General features: G+C 42.7%; 2 protein-coding genes across 3 annotated transcripts in view; one reads left to right on the top strand and one right to left on the bottom strand.

The window, feature by feature from the left end:
* Positions 1–9047, bottom strand: part of LRRC41 (leucine rich repeat containing 41) — a 17441-nt gene extending 8394 nt beyond the window's left edge. Inside the window, exons 1-3 of the mRNA XM_006200437.4 lie at positions 8796–9047; positions 5145–5231; positions 4413–4483 (exon numbers count right to left, since the gene is read on the bottom strand). Coding sequence (XP_006200499.1) covers positions 4413–4483; positions 5145–5231; positions 8796–8994 — 357 coding nt within the window. The 5' untranslated portion in view covers positions 8995–9047. The remainder of the gene's footprint in view (positions 1–4412; positions 4484–5144; positions 5232–8795) is intronic.
* Positions 9032–16086, top strand: UQCRH (ubiquinol-cytochrome c reductase hinge protein). 2 transcript variants are annotated; one of them, XM_006200435.2, is made up of 4 exons: positions 9032–9492; positions 12401–12427; positions 13165–13326; positions 15870–16086. In XM_006200435.2, the coding sequence occupies exons 1-4, from the start codon at positions 9439–9441 to the stop codon at positions 15900–15902; spliced, it is 276 nt and encodes a 91-aa protein (XP_006200497.1). In that variant the 5' UTR covers positions 9032–9438; the 3' UTR covers positions 15903–16086. The 2 variants fall into 2 exon arrangements, with proteins under 2 accessions (XP_006200497.1, XP_072830620.1); XM_072974519.1 differs by lacking the exons at positions 9032–9492; positions 12401–12427 and adding an exon at positions 12903–13055.

Genomic DNA, 16086 nt, shown 5'->3' with positions numbered 1-16086 from the left:
TTCCTGAATCCTTCAAATCCTGCCTCGCTCGAAGCACTTTTTAAAAAAAACATTCGATAGCCCACACTCACAGCCTTGAAAAATACTTGCAGGTAACCCTAGCAAGACTTCAACTTCACAAGTGAAATGGTCAGATGGTTATAAGATCTAGGGCTAAAATATGGACAAAGATGTGAATGTGACCCAAGATATAGCTGTTTCCAAGCATAAGCTATGTGGAATATGTACTTTAGATAATAAATGCTGGGTTTTCGACATTTTCGTGGTTGACGAAGACAATGGGAGAGAATACTTAAAACTGGAACCCCCCAGACGTGTGATAACCACAGTGAGAGCAGCATGATGTAGTGATTAAGACCATGCACTCCAGAGATAGACTGCCTCAACTTGAATCCCAGGTCTGCAGTTCATGAACCGTAACCTCAGGCAAGTCACTTTACCTGTCTGCCTCAATTGCAGCATTTGCAAAGTAAGGAAGATAACTATACCTATATCACAGAGTTGTAAGGATTAAATGAGTACATAAAATTAGTTGACAACTATCTCAATGGCTTCTTTCTTATGAATTAATGCATGAGCAGACAGCAACTCACTGCATTTTATTCCATCACCACCTTGCAGAAGATTCTATGCTAAAACTTCAAAGCTGAAAAATACCTGAGATCTAGTCTTAAGCCACTCATTTTTTGGACTTATACACTATAGCTCAAGCAATGCAAAGTGATTTAAGTACTTCTTTTGAGTGAGAGTAGGGGAAATCAGGCACCATCAAAGAGATGAAATGACAGCTACCTAACGACACGATCACTGGCTCATGCACAATGGGCTGGCAGCTCAGGCACTGGTTGGGAAGGAAGAAATGTGTATACAAACCAGGGAGAGCCAAACATATTCTTGTACTAAACTGTTAGAGCCCACAAATGCTCATGAACTATTCATGAACTATATATTGTCCACTGTTATTTTTCTGATAACAAATATTGTCTGTGGAAATATAAGAAAGCAAATCAAAAATCATGTGTAAAACCAAATCTTTGGAGTATATATGTACATGTGAATAGACATTTGTTTTTATAAAATTGAGATAATTTTGAAGTTTCAAATACTGGGCTTTTTTTTTTTTAACATTATACCACCACATCATTTAACATTTTTACCACCATGTACTTAAAATTTTTAGAATGACTTTATTAATATCTTTAAAATATTTAATAATTTCTATATTACTGAATATTTAAATTGTTTCCAGCTTTTTATATTAAACTTTGCTATAATGAACATCTGGAAATAAATCTTTGTGAGTATCTCAATTTTTACATTCCATAAAATTCTAGTTGAGAAATTTGGATATTTTAAAGACTCCTGACAATTAACACCAGATTGCCCACCAAGAAAGTTGTAACATTTCTGTTTCCACCAAAAACATATTAAAATACAAGTTCTACCCATCCCTGGAATTATCTTTTAAAACAAACCAAATTAAAACAAAACTTTACTAATTTAAGAGGTATAATTTTACTTTCTCTTTTTTTATTATTAATGAGATTGAACATTTTTCACTTTATTGGAGATTTTTGTGTATTTTGTGACTTGTCCAAATCTTTACTTATTTTATTTTACTGGGATGTTCATCTGTGTCTTATTCTCTGTATCCTTTTATTTTGCAAATATTGTTGGATACATTTCTTCCTAGTTTATGTACCTTTTAAATTGTGTTTATAGTGTTGGCATTTTATATGGCCAAGTATGTCCATAGTCTTTTTTTGGTTCTGCTCATTTAATAACTAGTACCCTCTATCCTGAGATTAGATAACCAGTCACCTTTATTCTTTTAAAAACTGTTTTGTGCTTTTACTTTTTACAATGTAATCTTTAATCCATATAGAAATTACGTGGGTATATTATAAAGTGAGGCTCTAACTTTATTTTTTCCAAATGGTTAACCAATTACTAGAGAACCATTTATTGAATAATCCTTCATTTTCCCATTGCTTTGTCTCCAGAATATCTATTTTATCCCACAGATCTCTTAATACACATATACACTAGTACTACACATTTTGAAATACTATTGCTTTTTTTTTGGACAAGCTTTATTATTTGGCTTTATTATTTCTGCCATAAGTTTGTAAAAGTCAAGGATAATACCCAATATATACTTAATAGATACTAATCATATTCTTCCTCTACAATCTCTGTGATTTTTGGTTCACACTATTCTTTGGAGACAATATCTTCAACTTAAAAAAAAAAAAAACCCAACCAACAAAACCCCAAGGCATAAATTTTATATATATGCAGGGAAGAAACAGACCAGTAATTACTGAATTGAGTGTCCTTTGAATTAAAAAAAGTCTCAATATGTAAAAAGTGCTATTAGAAATTAATGCGTGTGACCCGAGCTCGAAGATGGAAATATTCCACGCTATAAAAACAAAGCAAGCCCTCTGGACAGCATCCTGGGTGGTTCCCATGTGACTGAAGCACATTGCTTTATAAGCAATCGGGGGCTATGTCTACCTTGCTCACCTTTATATTCCTGGAATCTAGCATAGTGTCTGGAACTGAGTAGTCACTCAACAAATGTGTTTGAATTATGAATGAAGTGAAGGCTACTGTGATGCAGAAGTGGGAAATGGAAGAAGACACCCTCTGGAATGGATATGCTTTATATCCATATCAGGACCTCTTTGTAGGTGACTATTAGGCCACCAAGCCTATGGCTTCCTAAATATTCTGAAATGCTCTGAGACAAGTTAACAAGATAATGAATAGATATTCCTTTCCAGGAAGCTTGAGATAATGTTGGAAAAAGAGCTTTCTCCGAGAGGAAGACATTATAATCTCCATCACCTGCTAGTCAACTATACTGCTTGGGAGACACTGTGACAAAGTGAATCTTATATTTCTTTAAAGGTTGAAGGAAGCTGCTGCTGTTTTCTAACATTCTGTGACTTCTCCTCCTCCTAAGGCCTAACTCCCACATATAATGCCTGAGAATTTTGTTGGGCCTCAACGTCATTACACTGAACTCCAGGGGTTGCACCTAGATCTGGAAGTGGAAAAGCTGAAAGATATGGAGCTGAGTGTTACTGAATCTAGTGTATCCCCCCAAATTAAATCTCCAATTCCTGATAAGAGCTATTCTCTTGTCATTTGGCCTCATTAACTTATAAAGCCCAATTCAAATACTACTTCCTAAGAAAGACTTTATTGCCCCTTCTCCCTCAGCCTCCTTGCTACACTCTATCATACCACTTACTCTGCCATACATGATGTATTTCTTTGCAGATTTCCCCACTAAACTGGCAGTTCCTCAAGATTAGGGACTGTGTCTGTACTTCTAATACTTAGCATAAGATGTGGTAAGTTTTAGTAAATGTTTATTGAACTCAATCTGTCCTGTCACCTCATTAGGAGCAACAAAAGGAACTCTACTTAAATGAGAGCTCCAGTGAGTGAACCAATGAATAATAGACTCTTAGGGCTAAAAGGAGCCCTAAAAGTCATCTTGTCCAGCATCTCTTACAATGCTAAATTTCTTCCACAATACTCTCATGTTAGGTAGTTATCCAGACTCTTAACTATTAAACAATTAGTGACAGGGAAGCTTATTACCTCTGGGACTTAGCTTGTTTCATCACCAATAAGCTCAGAGTTTAAAATTTCTACATTTAGTTTAGCAAAAATTTATCATCCTTTAGCTTTCAACCAGAACAAGTCTGTTAATCCCCCTTTCATGTGACAACCATTCAAATATTTCAAGACAGTTCATGTTCCCCATGTCTTCTCTTTTTCAGGAAAAACATCTCCAGTCTTCCAAATGTGACTCACGTGATGTGGCTTTGACTTCTTTCTCCGTACTCCTGGGAGAGCCTGACCACTGCAGAGCCAGGCAGGTCTATCATCCCTCTTGTCCTTCAGTCTACATCATAGTTACATTAGTTCACACAGCTCAGAATACAGTCATTATATGAATGGCTTCGGCACGTTGTCGACTAAACCCCCTTAATCTTTTTTATACAAGTTGCTGCTAAGCCAGACCCCTCCACCCACTACTCTGAGGTCATGCAATTGGAATTTTTTAGACTCAGGTGAAGAGTTGGTTTATTCTGTTAAATTTCATCTTGTTAGGTTTGACCACTGCTCCAGCCCTGTCAAGATCTGAATCTAGGTTCTGCCATCCATTGTGATCACTACCTTTCCCTGTTTTGTGTCACCTGCAAACATGGTGAACAAGTTAGTCAGTGACAAATGTCAAATGGGAAAGAACTTTGTAACAGGCCATCAGAGCCCTCTTCCCAAATTCATTCCATCCCTGTCCCTGCACTTTACTGGTGCCCACTCTGTGTGCTATTCCTGATTTCACTGTGCAAGGTCAGGCCAGAATTCTACATGGTGTCTTAACTTACTTCTAAACTGGAAGGCCTTGTCTTCATCAGCTCATCCCATAGTCGGCGCCAGATGGCCTGAGTGGAGAGGCCTATAGAGAGAAATATCACATTTACTTGGCTGCTACATGGTCATAATGAGTGAAGTGCATTAGCCTTTTAACGTCCTTTTATAGGTTCACAGGAGCAATATCGCAGAGTGGTAAAGACCACCAGCTCTAAAGACAGACTGCCTGGGTTTAAATATCAGCAAACCATACTCTGGCTGTGTGACCTTGAGCAAGTTACTTAATTTTCCTGCACCTCAGTTTCCTTATCTATAAAATGTAGTAAAATGTAGCTATTTCACTGAGTTGTTGAAAATATTAAGTGAGTTTCTCCAGGTAAAGTGCCTAGGACAGTGTTTGGAACATGAAGGTTAGTAAGACAAACGTTAGCTGTGAATAGAGTTGTCCAACGAGGGATTTGGGAGGCAGCTTGATAAAGTAGAAAACCAAAACTGAAAAGACCTGGGTTCTATCTGGCTTTGCTATTAGTTGTGATGTGCCTGTGGTCTCACTTTTATTAGTATAATAGGGTTTACACATTTGTTTTGTGTCTTATAGGACACTGAGGGATAGGATAGTAAGTGGGAGGGTACTTTTTGAAAAACATGAAGTTCTATGCAGGTATCAGGTGTAATATTTACCTGAAGAACATCATGGTGCCTTGGCTTACAATCACTGACTGAAAAAGAGACAGAAAGACACTCACCTTTCTTGAGGGCAGTTTCCTCAATCCTCTCCAAGTAATATATATTGAGCAGAGGTAAGATGCTTTGAAGTATTGGGCCTGGGAGGGCTACAAAACCAAACACAAAATTTACTTTTTTTCTCCCAGGGTTGCAAGCATTATTTATCCTATTGGAAAGGAAAACAGAAAGGCAGACTTCTCATTTGACAAATGGAACCTGGAGAAGCTAACCTAAGTCTAATTCAAACTCTGGTCCACTTATCTTCATCCACTTTGTTGGCAGCTGGAATTTCAGGGGCACACATATATCTTCAAGGGTGAATAATCCCACAGAGCAAGCTGATAGGCTTATGTAGGAGTTGGTAGTTCACTTCTGCCCACATATAATGAACCACTCCACATTTAAAAGGTCCTACAAAATATGCATGATAAAGTCCTTCATAATCTGGGCCATACTAACTTCTTCAGCTCCCTACTGTGCCTCTTACACTTCAGCCATACTAAACTACTTGTTTCATTTACCTGACATGTAACCCCTGCTTTCTGCCTCTGTGCCTTTGTTCTCTCCACCAGGACTGTCCTTGTCACTTTCAGCGTATCAGCTATTCATCTTTCACTTATCATATGTCCTTTAAGCCTTTTCCGAATCCCCTTTCCACTCTTCCAGATTGGCCACTTCCATCCTTTCAGCCCCCACCATATCCTAAACTAGTACTTTCCTATGAAGAATAGAAATAATTAGGCTCTATACTCTAAATTGAATATATCTTAAAAACAAAATCTGTTGTTGCTGACTTCCCTAGATATGAGAGGCATTACCATATTGTGGCTAAGTGGTTTAGTCTCTAGAGCTGGACAAAACTGGGTGAAATATTGATTGTACCACTTAGTTAATTGTGAATTCATGGGCAAGTTAATATCTTTGAGCCTCAACTTCCTCAGTTTAAAAATGGAGATAATAATAACTACCTCATAATATTGCTGTGAAAATGAAAGGAGATCATGCTTATAATCTTTTTAAAACCATGCCTCGCCATAATTTCACTAAATGTTAGCTATTACTATTCTTATCCTTCTTATCCTGTCAATATCATCTCTGTCCTGCCAAGAACAAGTCTGAAGATCTTGGAGTATATCACATCTAAGGAAACTCTCAAAATTTCAAATTTTACATTCCAGGATCTCCTTTTATCTTTACTTGTGGAATAACTGAATCTTGACATCCAAGAACCCAGTACATTCTTTGTCCATAGTAAGTATTCAATGTACCTGCTGGAAAAAAAAGCATTAATTCCCTATGCTATTATACTAATGTAGTCTCTCTACTGCACTCAAGATAAACTCCAAGCTCCATATCCTGGCATTCACGGTATAACATACCTATTCTACTTAAGTTTCCTCATTGTATCCTTTCCTGCTGTCTCTACTCACTCTCCCCTCCTTTCTCTTTACACAAAGCAATGCTAGTCCACTACCTCCAGGAAGCCTTTCCTGGCTGTTAGCCCACACTGAGACCTTCCTCCAAAATAGCACTGCTTAGAGGCCTCTTACTGGGCCCTTCTAAGAGGCCTAACTTGATTCAGCTTTTTCTGTGTGACTGTCTACCTGGGCTAGGCCCATAGGAGCTCTTCCTCCTCTTTCCCTCCAATATGTTCCCCTTTGTTAGCTATCCCCTCTCACAGCCACAGGGGTTCTCATCCCTTATTATCCAGAAACTCCTCTCTTCCTTTCTCCATTCTTCTTAAGCCAGGCTCTTCCTCGCTTCTTTCTAGCCCACACCTTTAATGCCTCCCCTTCCTAACTTGGGGCCTCCACCCCAGTCCTCTTCCCTCCTAGCCAGGTTTAGCATCCCAGAAGCTCCAGGCTGACAAAACCAGATCCACTCAGACTTTTCTCCCATTCCCCATGCGTCAGCCTGATCCTGCTCTTCTCAGCTGTTGATACAGGGCTTCCACAATCCCCTGCCCCCACCAGGCCTGAGAACTTCCCTCACCACACAAGACACTTGGGCCTTTACAGAATCGGTGCCCCATCCTACCTCATCAAGGGCCTTCCTATATCCCTGGACCTTTTTAACCACTCCACAGCCGTGGGGCTTATTCCTGGAGGCCCAACCCCTCAAACTCCAAGGCCTTTTCTCCACATCGGCCTCCTCACGCTGTAACCCAAAACCCCCATGCCAGGACCTTCAGCCCTCACTCCTGACCTTACCCGGGCCTTTCTCTTGGCAAAGACACCATCACCACTCTTGAGGCCTTCTCTAGGCCCCCCACCCCCAAGGCCCCCGGGCCTCCGCTCCTACACCCCTCCCCCTTCCCCGGGCCCTGGCCGGGCCTGCGATCTCCTCACCCAACTTCAGCCCAGGCCTCCGGGCCCCACCCCCTCACACCAGCAGTCTGTCAGGCCCAAGGCCTGTCTTGGCCCCTGTGCGAGCAGGCCTACCCCCGACCCCCATCCCAGCCCTCATTTCCCCCTCTTTCATTCTCACTATTGATGCCCACGTCGCCGAACAGAAATCCACCTCAGCTGCCCGGCTGCCACCGGCGGTACCACCCCATGGCCCGGCCTCCTCGTACCCGTCCGCTGAAGGCCTCCCTCCCCGTTACTCGGCCCGCCCCGCCGCCGTACTCCCAGACCCCGGCCGGGCTAGTCGGCTTGCCCTCCCCGGCCCTCATCTCAGCGCTCCGGGCCGCCCGCCTCTGGTGTTCGGCCTGGGCGCCCTCAACCGACTCCGGGCCTGGCGGTCCGCGCCGCTCTCAGGCCCGAGGCCTCCTTTCACTCCACTCGTGCCCAGGCCTCCAAGCGGCACCGCGCCCCCTCCCAATTCGGGATCCCCGGGCAGTCACCCCGCCTGAGGCCTCCGTGGCCCTTCCCGCCTGTGGGTCATTCGAGCCTCCGTCGATTGCTGACTCGCTCCGGGCCTCCCTTTACCCGCTCTCGGGCCCTTCCTCGCAGCTCCGGCCAATCCGAGCGGCCTCCGGCGCTCAGTGCCCTGCCCGTCAGTCCCTCGCTCAATCAGTTTGGTACCCGAGGCCCCGGCCGTCAGTTCGCTCCCTTCAGCCTCGGGCCGTCAGACAGGCCTCGGAGCCCCGAGCTTTTCGGCCTCTCTCGGAGCCCCATCCCCTCGCTCTCCAGTCTACCGGCTACTCTCGCCCCCCGGAGTCTCGGTCCCCACCTCCGTCAGGAAGACACCGGAGGCCCCGCGCCGTCCATCAGGTTAGGTGGCCCCAGGCCTGGCCTCCTGGCCTCAGGCCGGGCCTCCCAACCTCGACCCCCGCCCCCAAGCAGCAGAGCCATCCCTGGCTGTCCATTCGACATCCATAACTCCCCAGCCCGGTCTAGCCCGACTGTCACTTCGGTGCCCACGGCCGGGCCCGTCAGTCCTGCCTCTGTCGGCCGGGCCCTGCCTGCTTCACCCCAGACCGGGCCTCCTGGCCTCGCCCCCCGCGCCCCCAAGCCGGGCCGCGGTGCGGGTCCACCTGCCGGTTTGGTCTCCGTCTTTACCGTGCTCAGTCCTGTCACTCACGGAATTCATGCTCTGACTCCTCTGTCTGGCTTCCAGTGCCCGGGGCTGGGCCTTGCCCCGGGCCTCCCGGCCTCGCCCCCCGCGCCCCCCGGCCGCTGGGCCGCCCCCGCTCGTTGCCAGAGGTAGCCCCTCACCCCGCGACTTACCCCACACCCCGCTCTCCAGAACCCCCATATGGGCGCTCACCGCCCGCCCGCACAGCTCGAACAGGGCGGGGGGAGCGTTGGGGCCCGAGGCCGAGCTCTTCGCTGGCGCCGCCTCCCGGGACGTGGCCTCCATGGTCGTTGCCGCCGCTACCTCACAGAACCAGCAACTCCGGGCGCGCCAGGCCTCGGGCGCCGCCATCTTGGGGAGGTGCGCGAGCCCGAGGGTGGCACTCGCGGGACGCCATCTTGAAAAGGTCAGCAGTTAGGACGGTTCTATCAGTGATGTGGGGAAGGATGGCAACCGCACTAAAGGAATATCGAATATTTATGTATGCTTCCCAAGTTGCTTAGAAGCCAATATTTCAAATAAACTCCTAGGTCAACATATTAGGGTCTGGCGTGTATAAAGGGATAGTCCTTAGCAAGTCTTCCCCAGGTGAAAATACCAGTTACCCCCTATCCCCTGCCTCTCGGCGGTGGTACATCCCAATCCGAGTGTGTGTTCGCGACTACGACGAGTCTGCCGCACTTCCGGCCAGATCGCCGGATATCCGCTGAGTGACCCTTACAAGTCCTTTTTGATCCTGAAGTGGTATAGGTGCCGCTGTTGGTGCTCGTGTTGAGACCAGAACCGCAGCCGGGCATGGGGCTGGAAGACGAGCGAAGGATGTTGACCGGGTCCGGAGATCCCAATGAGGTAAGGCCAGACGAGCAGCTCGACACTCTTCACTGTCCTGAGGCTCAGGACCTAGCCCGCCAAAACACGCCAGGGCTCTGTGGGTACTGGTTCCCCACTAGAGTCTATTGGGTCGGGAGAGCTGGTTCCCCTGACCCTTCCCCAGAGTTCGTCTAGTGACCTTGGGCAAGTAGATGGCTAGGCTTTCTCTGGGCCTCGGCTTCCCATTCTTTGAATGCAGTGGAGGTTTAGCGAGAGCGAAAATGCTGTGTGGACTAAACTTTTGTAAAAACATGTCTATATTTTTAGTCAATCAGAGCCTCTGATTTGACGGGTTTGGGGAGCAAGCTGCCTCAGCTTGGGTCATGAGTCCCTGCCATATCGCTGTGGAGTTCCGGACATCTGGCCTTATGCTAGTTTCTGTGAAAAAGTCGTCTTTTTCTGTGGATGCGAGTAGGGGAGGTGTCTCTGGGGACAATGCGAGACTGTGCAGTATAATCCTGTGATGAAAGAGGGAGCTCTTTCCCACACTGAGAATGGCGATGTAATAATAATCATTTGTTGGCTGCTCACTGTTCCAAGTGCTTTATACATGCTAATTCATTTAAGCCACACAATAGTCTGTGAGTTAAGTATTAGGTACTGGTAGTATTGCCACTTTTACTGATGAGGAAACAGGCACAGAGAGGTTAAATATCTTGTCTAAGGACACACAGCTAATAAATCATGGAGCGGGGAATTGAACCCAGGCAGCATGGTTTTAGAGCCAAGACTTAGCCACAGCGTTACACAGTTTTACAGAAGTCAGCTGGCTTTTTGTTGCCAATCACGTTTCCTATCTATTCTTTATTCTCTGGTCACTTCCTTGCAGTTATTCTGGGCTTACGGGTTCACAATAATTGGAAGCTAGTTTATCCCATAATTTTTCCTAGTCTTATTTTCAGAAAGAGGATCAGGAAGAAATGGAGCCAGTCTCAGGAAGTTCTGCTGGAAATAGACCAGGAAGTTCAGTAGGGCTCACCACAGCAGAGGAGAAAAAAGAAAGTAAATAAGTAGTCACTTTTAAAATTAAGAAAAACTAAGGTTTGTCATGAAGAACTTACACCTCTTGGAGATGGAATCTTTTTTAGTGTGACCTTGGTTTTTCTCATTGACTGGAAGTTTTATATTCAGACTTGTATTTGGATTTGTTTTTCCAAAACATGCCATGATACTTTCCACACAAAATCATCAAAGATGTAAAGTGATCAGTGTAATAGCATTGCTAATAGGGAAATAATATAAAGGTCTCGCTTCTGGGATACTAATTTCTGTTTCTAACTCAGGTAGAATGTGATTTCAGTTTTTTGGAGAATTTTTTTCAGTATCAATTTCCTTAAAGAGCAAGGTTAAGAAACTTTGTTGAATGAAAAACTAGAAACATCCTAAACAGCATCTTCATGTTTAGAAGATACCTTTTCTAATTGTAAAAATAAATAGCCTGGGTTAAAAGTAAACCTGCCTTTACCCCTTACTCCCATCTTTCGTGAGCTTTGGTCCCTTCTTAGAAGATTGTTTTAGAGAATGAGGCAGATGGTGTTGAAATTTTGAAAACACGAGGGGTTGCTGAGCTATTTTTTTTTTCTGTGTATATACCTTTTCTTTCCCTTCCCCCAAATATGGACACGTGTATGCACAGGCAGGCAAATGCTTTGCTTTTGACAGATTGAGCTACTGATCAGATTCTGCTATGCCCCAGCTTTAGGCCTATGCTGATGCTCCCAAGGAGAATTTTTTTACACTGCTCCCCTTGGAAGAAAGGAAACCAAGCTTGTGGTTGTGCACTGGAATCAGAAGTAAATAGGCAGTGCCTCATCCTTTCAAGCTTGTGAATGGAGTTGTGGACCTTTGGTGTACTTATATTGATAGGCTACTTAGAGTCCTAGGAGTTCAGCAAGCCAAAAAGCAGTGACCTAAACTATCTTTAGTTAAGCTCTGGATAGAGTTCAGGTTTGGCCATTGTTATATTCTCAGTTCAAGTTCAGAGTCTAGAAAAACAATGTTAGCTTTTTTCCTAACTTGGTTTGGAATGTAAGGATTAAATTTAGCTATTTCTGGTAATACTGAGACCTACCAGAATTTAGAATAAAATAATTTAAATTATGCATGTTCCATATGAACTTCTGATAGCTTGAATCTGTATCAGAAAATGTTTAATGTTTCTAAACTGGGAGCCCCTTGAGGGGCTTTATGATTTAATCAAATCATTACAGATATTGAAGTGCTTTGTAAACTTCAGAGTGTTGTGCACACTTAGGTTTGTTGCTAAAGAACATGAGATTGTGTGCCTTTGTTGAAATATACCCAGGCGTTGTTTTACTCAGGTAGGTAAGAAAGATTACAAACATGGAGACAACTGTTTTTGAAAGAAGAGTTTATTACTTATAGTTCCCAAGAGAACGGCGAAGGCAGCACCACCCAGGGCCACATGGATAAGTGCCTGGACCAATCAGGAGCAGAAGGAAGAAGGAGTGGATGAAGCAGGTTAGGCACGCTCTAGCAGGTTTAAGATTGAATGCTTTTGGTGGGCTCTGGACTATCTGGTGGTCCCTGTTTGGTAATTAGCCCTGATATGATTAGGGCAGAGGCAATAATTGGTTTAGTGTAGGAGAGTTAGAGAAAGGTGGTTGGTGAGAAGGGTTTTGGATTGGTTGGTTTGCATATGAAAGGTGTGTCCTTAGGCAAGTTGTTTACCAGCTCTAGAAATTAGCCAGCCCTGAGAGGGGTTGTCTCCAGGATTAGCAAGGCTTCTAAAATGTCGAAACATAAAATAAAAAAATTTAAAACGTGATTAATACAATGTCTGTCCTCAGTGATTACAACTTAAGTATCATTGGGAATATATGTGTCATAAAATTGCTGCTGACATTAATTTTGTTTTCCTTTCTAGGAGGAAGAAGAAGAGGAGGAATTAGTGGTAAGAGCTGTCTCAGGTTTGGAACCATCTCAGTAAAAGAAAGTTTGAGTTTCATGAAATTCTTAGGGCATTTTAAGGATTCTTGATACCTTACAGAGAATGTGAGTGGAAAAAGCCTTTAATACTTCCTGTTCAGTGTTTGGGGCGTGTGGGCCTGGGAAGCTGAGTCTTTTCTGGGCTTGGGGCTTCTTCAGTCAGGGTATCAGGAAACACAGTAGCATCCTGAGGGCCTGGTATGCAATCATATGCTATTTGTGGTTTAGTAAAGAATTCTAGAAGGAACTTTCCTTAGATGATCCTTCTCCATGTTAACATTGCCTTTCTAGCTGGACAGCTGGGGTGCATAGGCCTGGTTGTCAGATGAGGGAAATTGAAATTCACAGACATTACATACCCAACAAAATGCTGTGTTAACAAGTAAGGCCTCTTAGACATCTACTTAAAGTTTGGCTAGGTTTCCTTTACCACCTTGTTTTGCAGATAGGACTGAGGCTTTCAGTGCATACTGGCAACCTTGGAAGGCAGGAATGTGAAACTTTCCCCTACTACTTAGCATCAGAATTGAATGGGAGACCCCATTCTGCTATTTCTGGCGGCAGTGTGGCTCTGCCAGCTGGCCTTCTGCACGGTAATTCAGAGGCAGCACCTTGGTTTGGTGGTTGTATTAATCAAAGCATATGGTTTGTGGGTCTCTTCCTAAAACCCCCATTTTGGGTTTTTTTGTGTTTCTCCTTCAGGATCCCCTGACAACAGTGAGAGAGCAATGCGAGCAGCTGGAGAAATGTGTAAAGGCTCGGGAGCGGCTAGAGCTCTGTGATGAGCGTGTATCCTCCAGGTCACAGACAGAGGAGGATTGCACAGAGGAGCTCTTTGACTTCTTGCATGCAAGGGACCACTGTGTAAGTCAGCCTGAAGCTTATAGTGGCCAGGGAAGAATTGGTGTTGACGTCTTTCCATTCTAGGGGCAACAGTGCTGAGCACTTTACATACATAATCTTACCTAATTCTTCCACTTTCACTGAGATAGGTATTATCCCCATCTTACAGATAAGAAACTGAAGCTCAGAGAGAGAAGTGATGTCCCAATTTTCACTGCTATACTGAGGGGAAATGGAATTATTTTTAAGTACAAAAGGCTACTCTTTAAAATAATTTATATCCTCCAGTGTGTCTTGTACATAGTAGTTGGTACAAAAGATTTTTTTTTTAAGTAAACTTGTGTTTGACTCTCTTACATATAAGAGATATTTTAGTAAATTATAAGGTAGGCAAAGTTTGATATTTGCTTGTGTAAAAACTGATTGGGTGGCTAATAAGCATATGAAAAAATGCTTAACACCATTAGCTATCAGAGAAATGCAAATCAAAACCACAGTGAGATACCATTTCATACCACAACATGTCTGTAATCAAAAAGATAGGGAGAAATGGGGGAAGGGGTCAAAAACTAAAACCTTTTCTCACCCCTTCCCCCCAAATAGTTAATGATTTCCACTCAGTCAACTTTCATTATTTATGCTTCAACAATCCCAATTTAGGTGTTTTGTTTTATTCTGTAATATACAGTGCAAACAAATGCACACACACATATTCATACATATGTGCCTATTTAAACATTGTGTCAATTGAGGATTTTTTGTGAAAACAAAAATCCAACTGAAATCATACTGCCTAGAGATAACCACTTTTTTTGTATACATTATCAGATTTTTAAACAAAAATTAAATAATAAACACATACATAAAATATTATTAAGAGGCACTGTATTTCTTTCCATTGATGTATATTCATTTATCCATCCTCTGGTATATACACAATTATTCATACTTCTTTTTTTCAACATGATTTGAGTGGAAAGAGGGAAAGTTTATATATAAAATATGTATATAAAATTCTCCATATCATAAGAAAAAATAACAAGTGTTAATGATGTGGAGAAACTAGAAGTCTCATACACTAATGATAGGAGTGTGAATTGGTACAGCCCTATGGAAAACAGTCTGGCAGTTCTTCAAATGTTAAACTTTGAGTTAACATGACCCAGCAATTCTACTCCTAGTTCTGTACCCAGGAGAAATGAAAATATCTCTACTTGTGCACAAATATCCATAGAAGCATTAATCATAATAACCAAAATTGGAAACAACATAAAATGTCCAAAAACTGTTAAAAGGATAAATAAAATGTGATTTATCCAGATAACGGAATATTATTTGGCAATAAAGAGAAATAAGTACTTAACTCAAAAAATTAAATGTAGTACAATATGATCTAGCAGTTCCACTTCTGGGTATATACCCAAAATAACAGACTGTTCACGGGCTTGAACATATTTGTGTGTGCATGTTCAAATTCATAGCAACATTCACAATAGCCAAAAGGTTGGTGCAACCCAAGTGTTCACTGGTGGGTGGATGGATAATTAAAATATGGTATATACACAAAATGGAATATATTTAGCCTTAAAATGGAAGGAAACTGACACGTTACAACCTAGATAAACCTTGAAGACGTGCTTAGTGAAATAAGCCAATCACAAAAGGACAAATACTCCATTTATATGAAGTACCTAGAGTAGTCAAATTCATCAAGACAAAGAATGATGGTTGCCAGGGTTGGAGGGAGGGGAAAATAGGAAATTTAATGGGTATGGAGTTTTGGTTTGGGAAAATGAAAACGCTCTAATAGAGGTTGATGGTTGCAGGACAATGTAAATTACTTAATGCCACAGAAATGTATAGTTTAAAATGTTTAAAATGGTAAATGTTATTTAAATACTTTATGAGCCAAGCACTGAGTTAAGAACTGTATGAGACAGGCATGGTCCCTTTGTTCACTGAGTTGTATGTCAGCATAGGAGACAGAAGTAGAACAGTAAACTGGTGAATCTCTTGGGTGTAACCTCAGGATAGCCTTTACTGACCCTCCTATTTAAAGCTGTTGTTCTCTCCTTCCCACCCCCATTATTATTTTCCTCATACATTTATCACTCTCAGAAGTTACCTTATGTCTATATTTCTCTCATTATTCTCTAAGTTCCATAGGAGACAGAAGTATTGTCATCTTTACCATTGTGACTCACTTAGCACCTCGAACAGTATCTGGCATATAGTAGATATTCTATACATATTTGTTGAATTAGTAAGTGCTGTGATATGGGAGGTACAATTTCTGTGGGGAAGACAGGAGGGACAGGAGGTTTGTTTAGAGCAATCTTGCAGGAAATAACATGTAAACTTGTGTTTTAAAGTAAAAGTAAAAGATGATAAAGTAGGAAAGAGTTACAGTTAGAAGTGAGTTCACTAGGGCTCAAGGGGAGTGTTGGGGGTGTGAGAAGGGGAGTAATGAGAGAGAGTCTGTTCTGTTCCAGGTCATGAAGGACCTTGTAATTCCTGACATTAAAGCTGTTGGTTGATGATATCCTTTTCTTTCCCCCATCTAGGTGGCCCACAAACTCTTTAACAACTTGAAATAAATGTGCAGATTTGTTTGCCCCAGCCTTCATTACCTGGGCATCAGAATATTTCCTTATCATCTTGAACCTGCCATTTGTTTATCTGTGTAACTAAGTTCTTGTGAACCTCAAGGATTTTGACTTAGACAAGTAGCTTCTGTGTAATTTTCAGTGATTCCATCTTAATAAAGTTCAGTAATCATCA

The sequence above is a fragment of the Vicugna pacos genome, chromosome 13 (genome assembly GCF_048564905.1).
Source record: "Vicugna pacos chromosome 13, VicPac4, whole genome shotgun sequence".
NCBI lineage: Eukaryota > Metazoa > Chordata > Mammalia > Artiodactyla > Camelidae > Vicugna > Vicugna pacos.
Note: the sequence above shows the minus strand (reverse complement) of the source record. Positions and strands in the feature narration are given on the sequence as shown.

Coding starts and splice junctions, on each gene's coding strand:
- UQCRH (XM_006200435.2), top strand. CDS start 9,439: ATGGGGCTGGAAGACGAGCGAAGGATGTTGACCGGGTCCGGAGATCCC. Junction 9,493..12,400: donor GGTCCGGAGATCCCAATGAG/GTAAGGCCAGAC, acceptor TTTCCTTTCTAG/GAGGAAGAAGAAGAGGAGGA. Junction 12,428..13,164: donor AAGAAGAGGAGGAATTAGTG/GTAAGAGCTGTC, acceptor TTTCTCCTTCAG/GATCCCCTGACAACAGTGAG.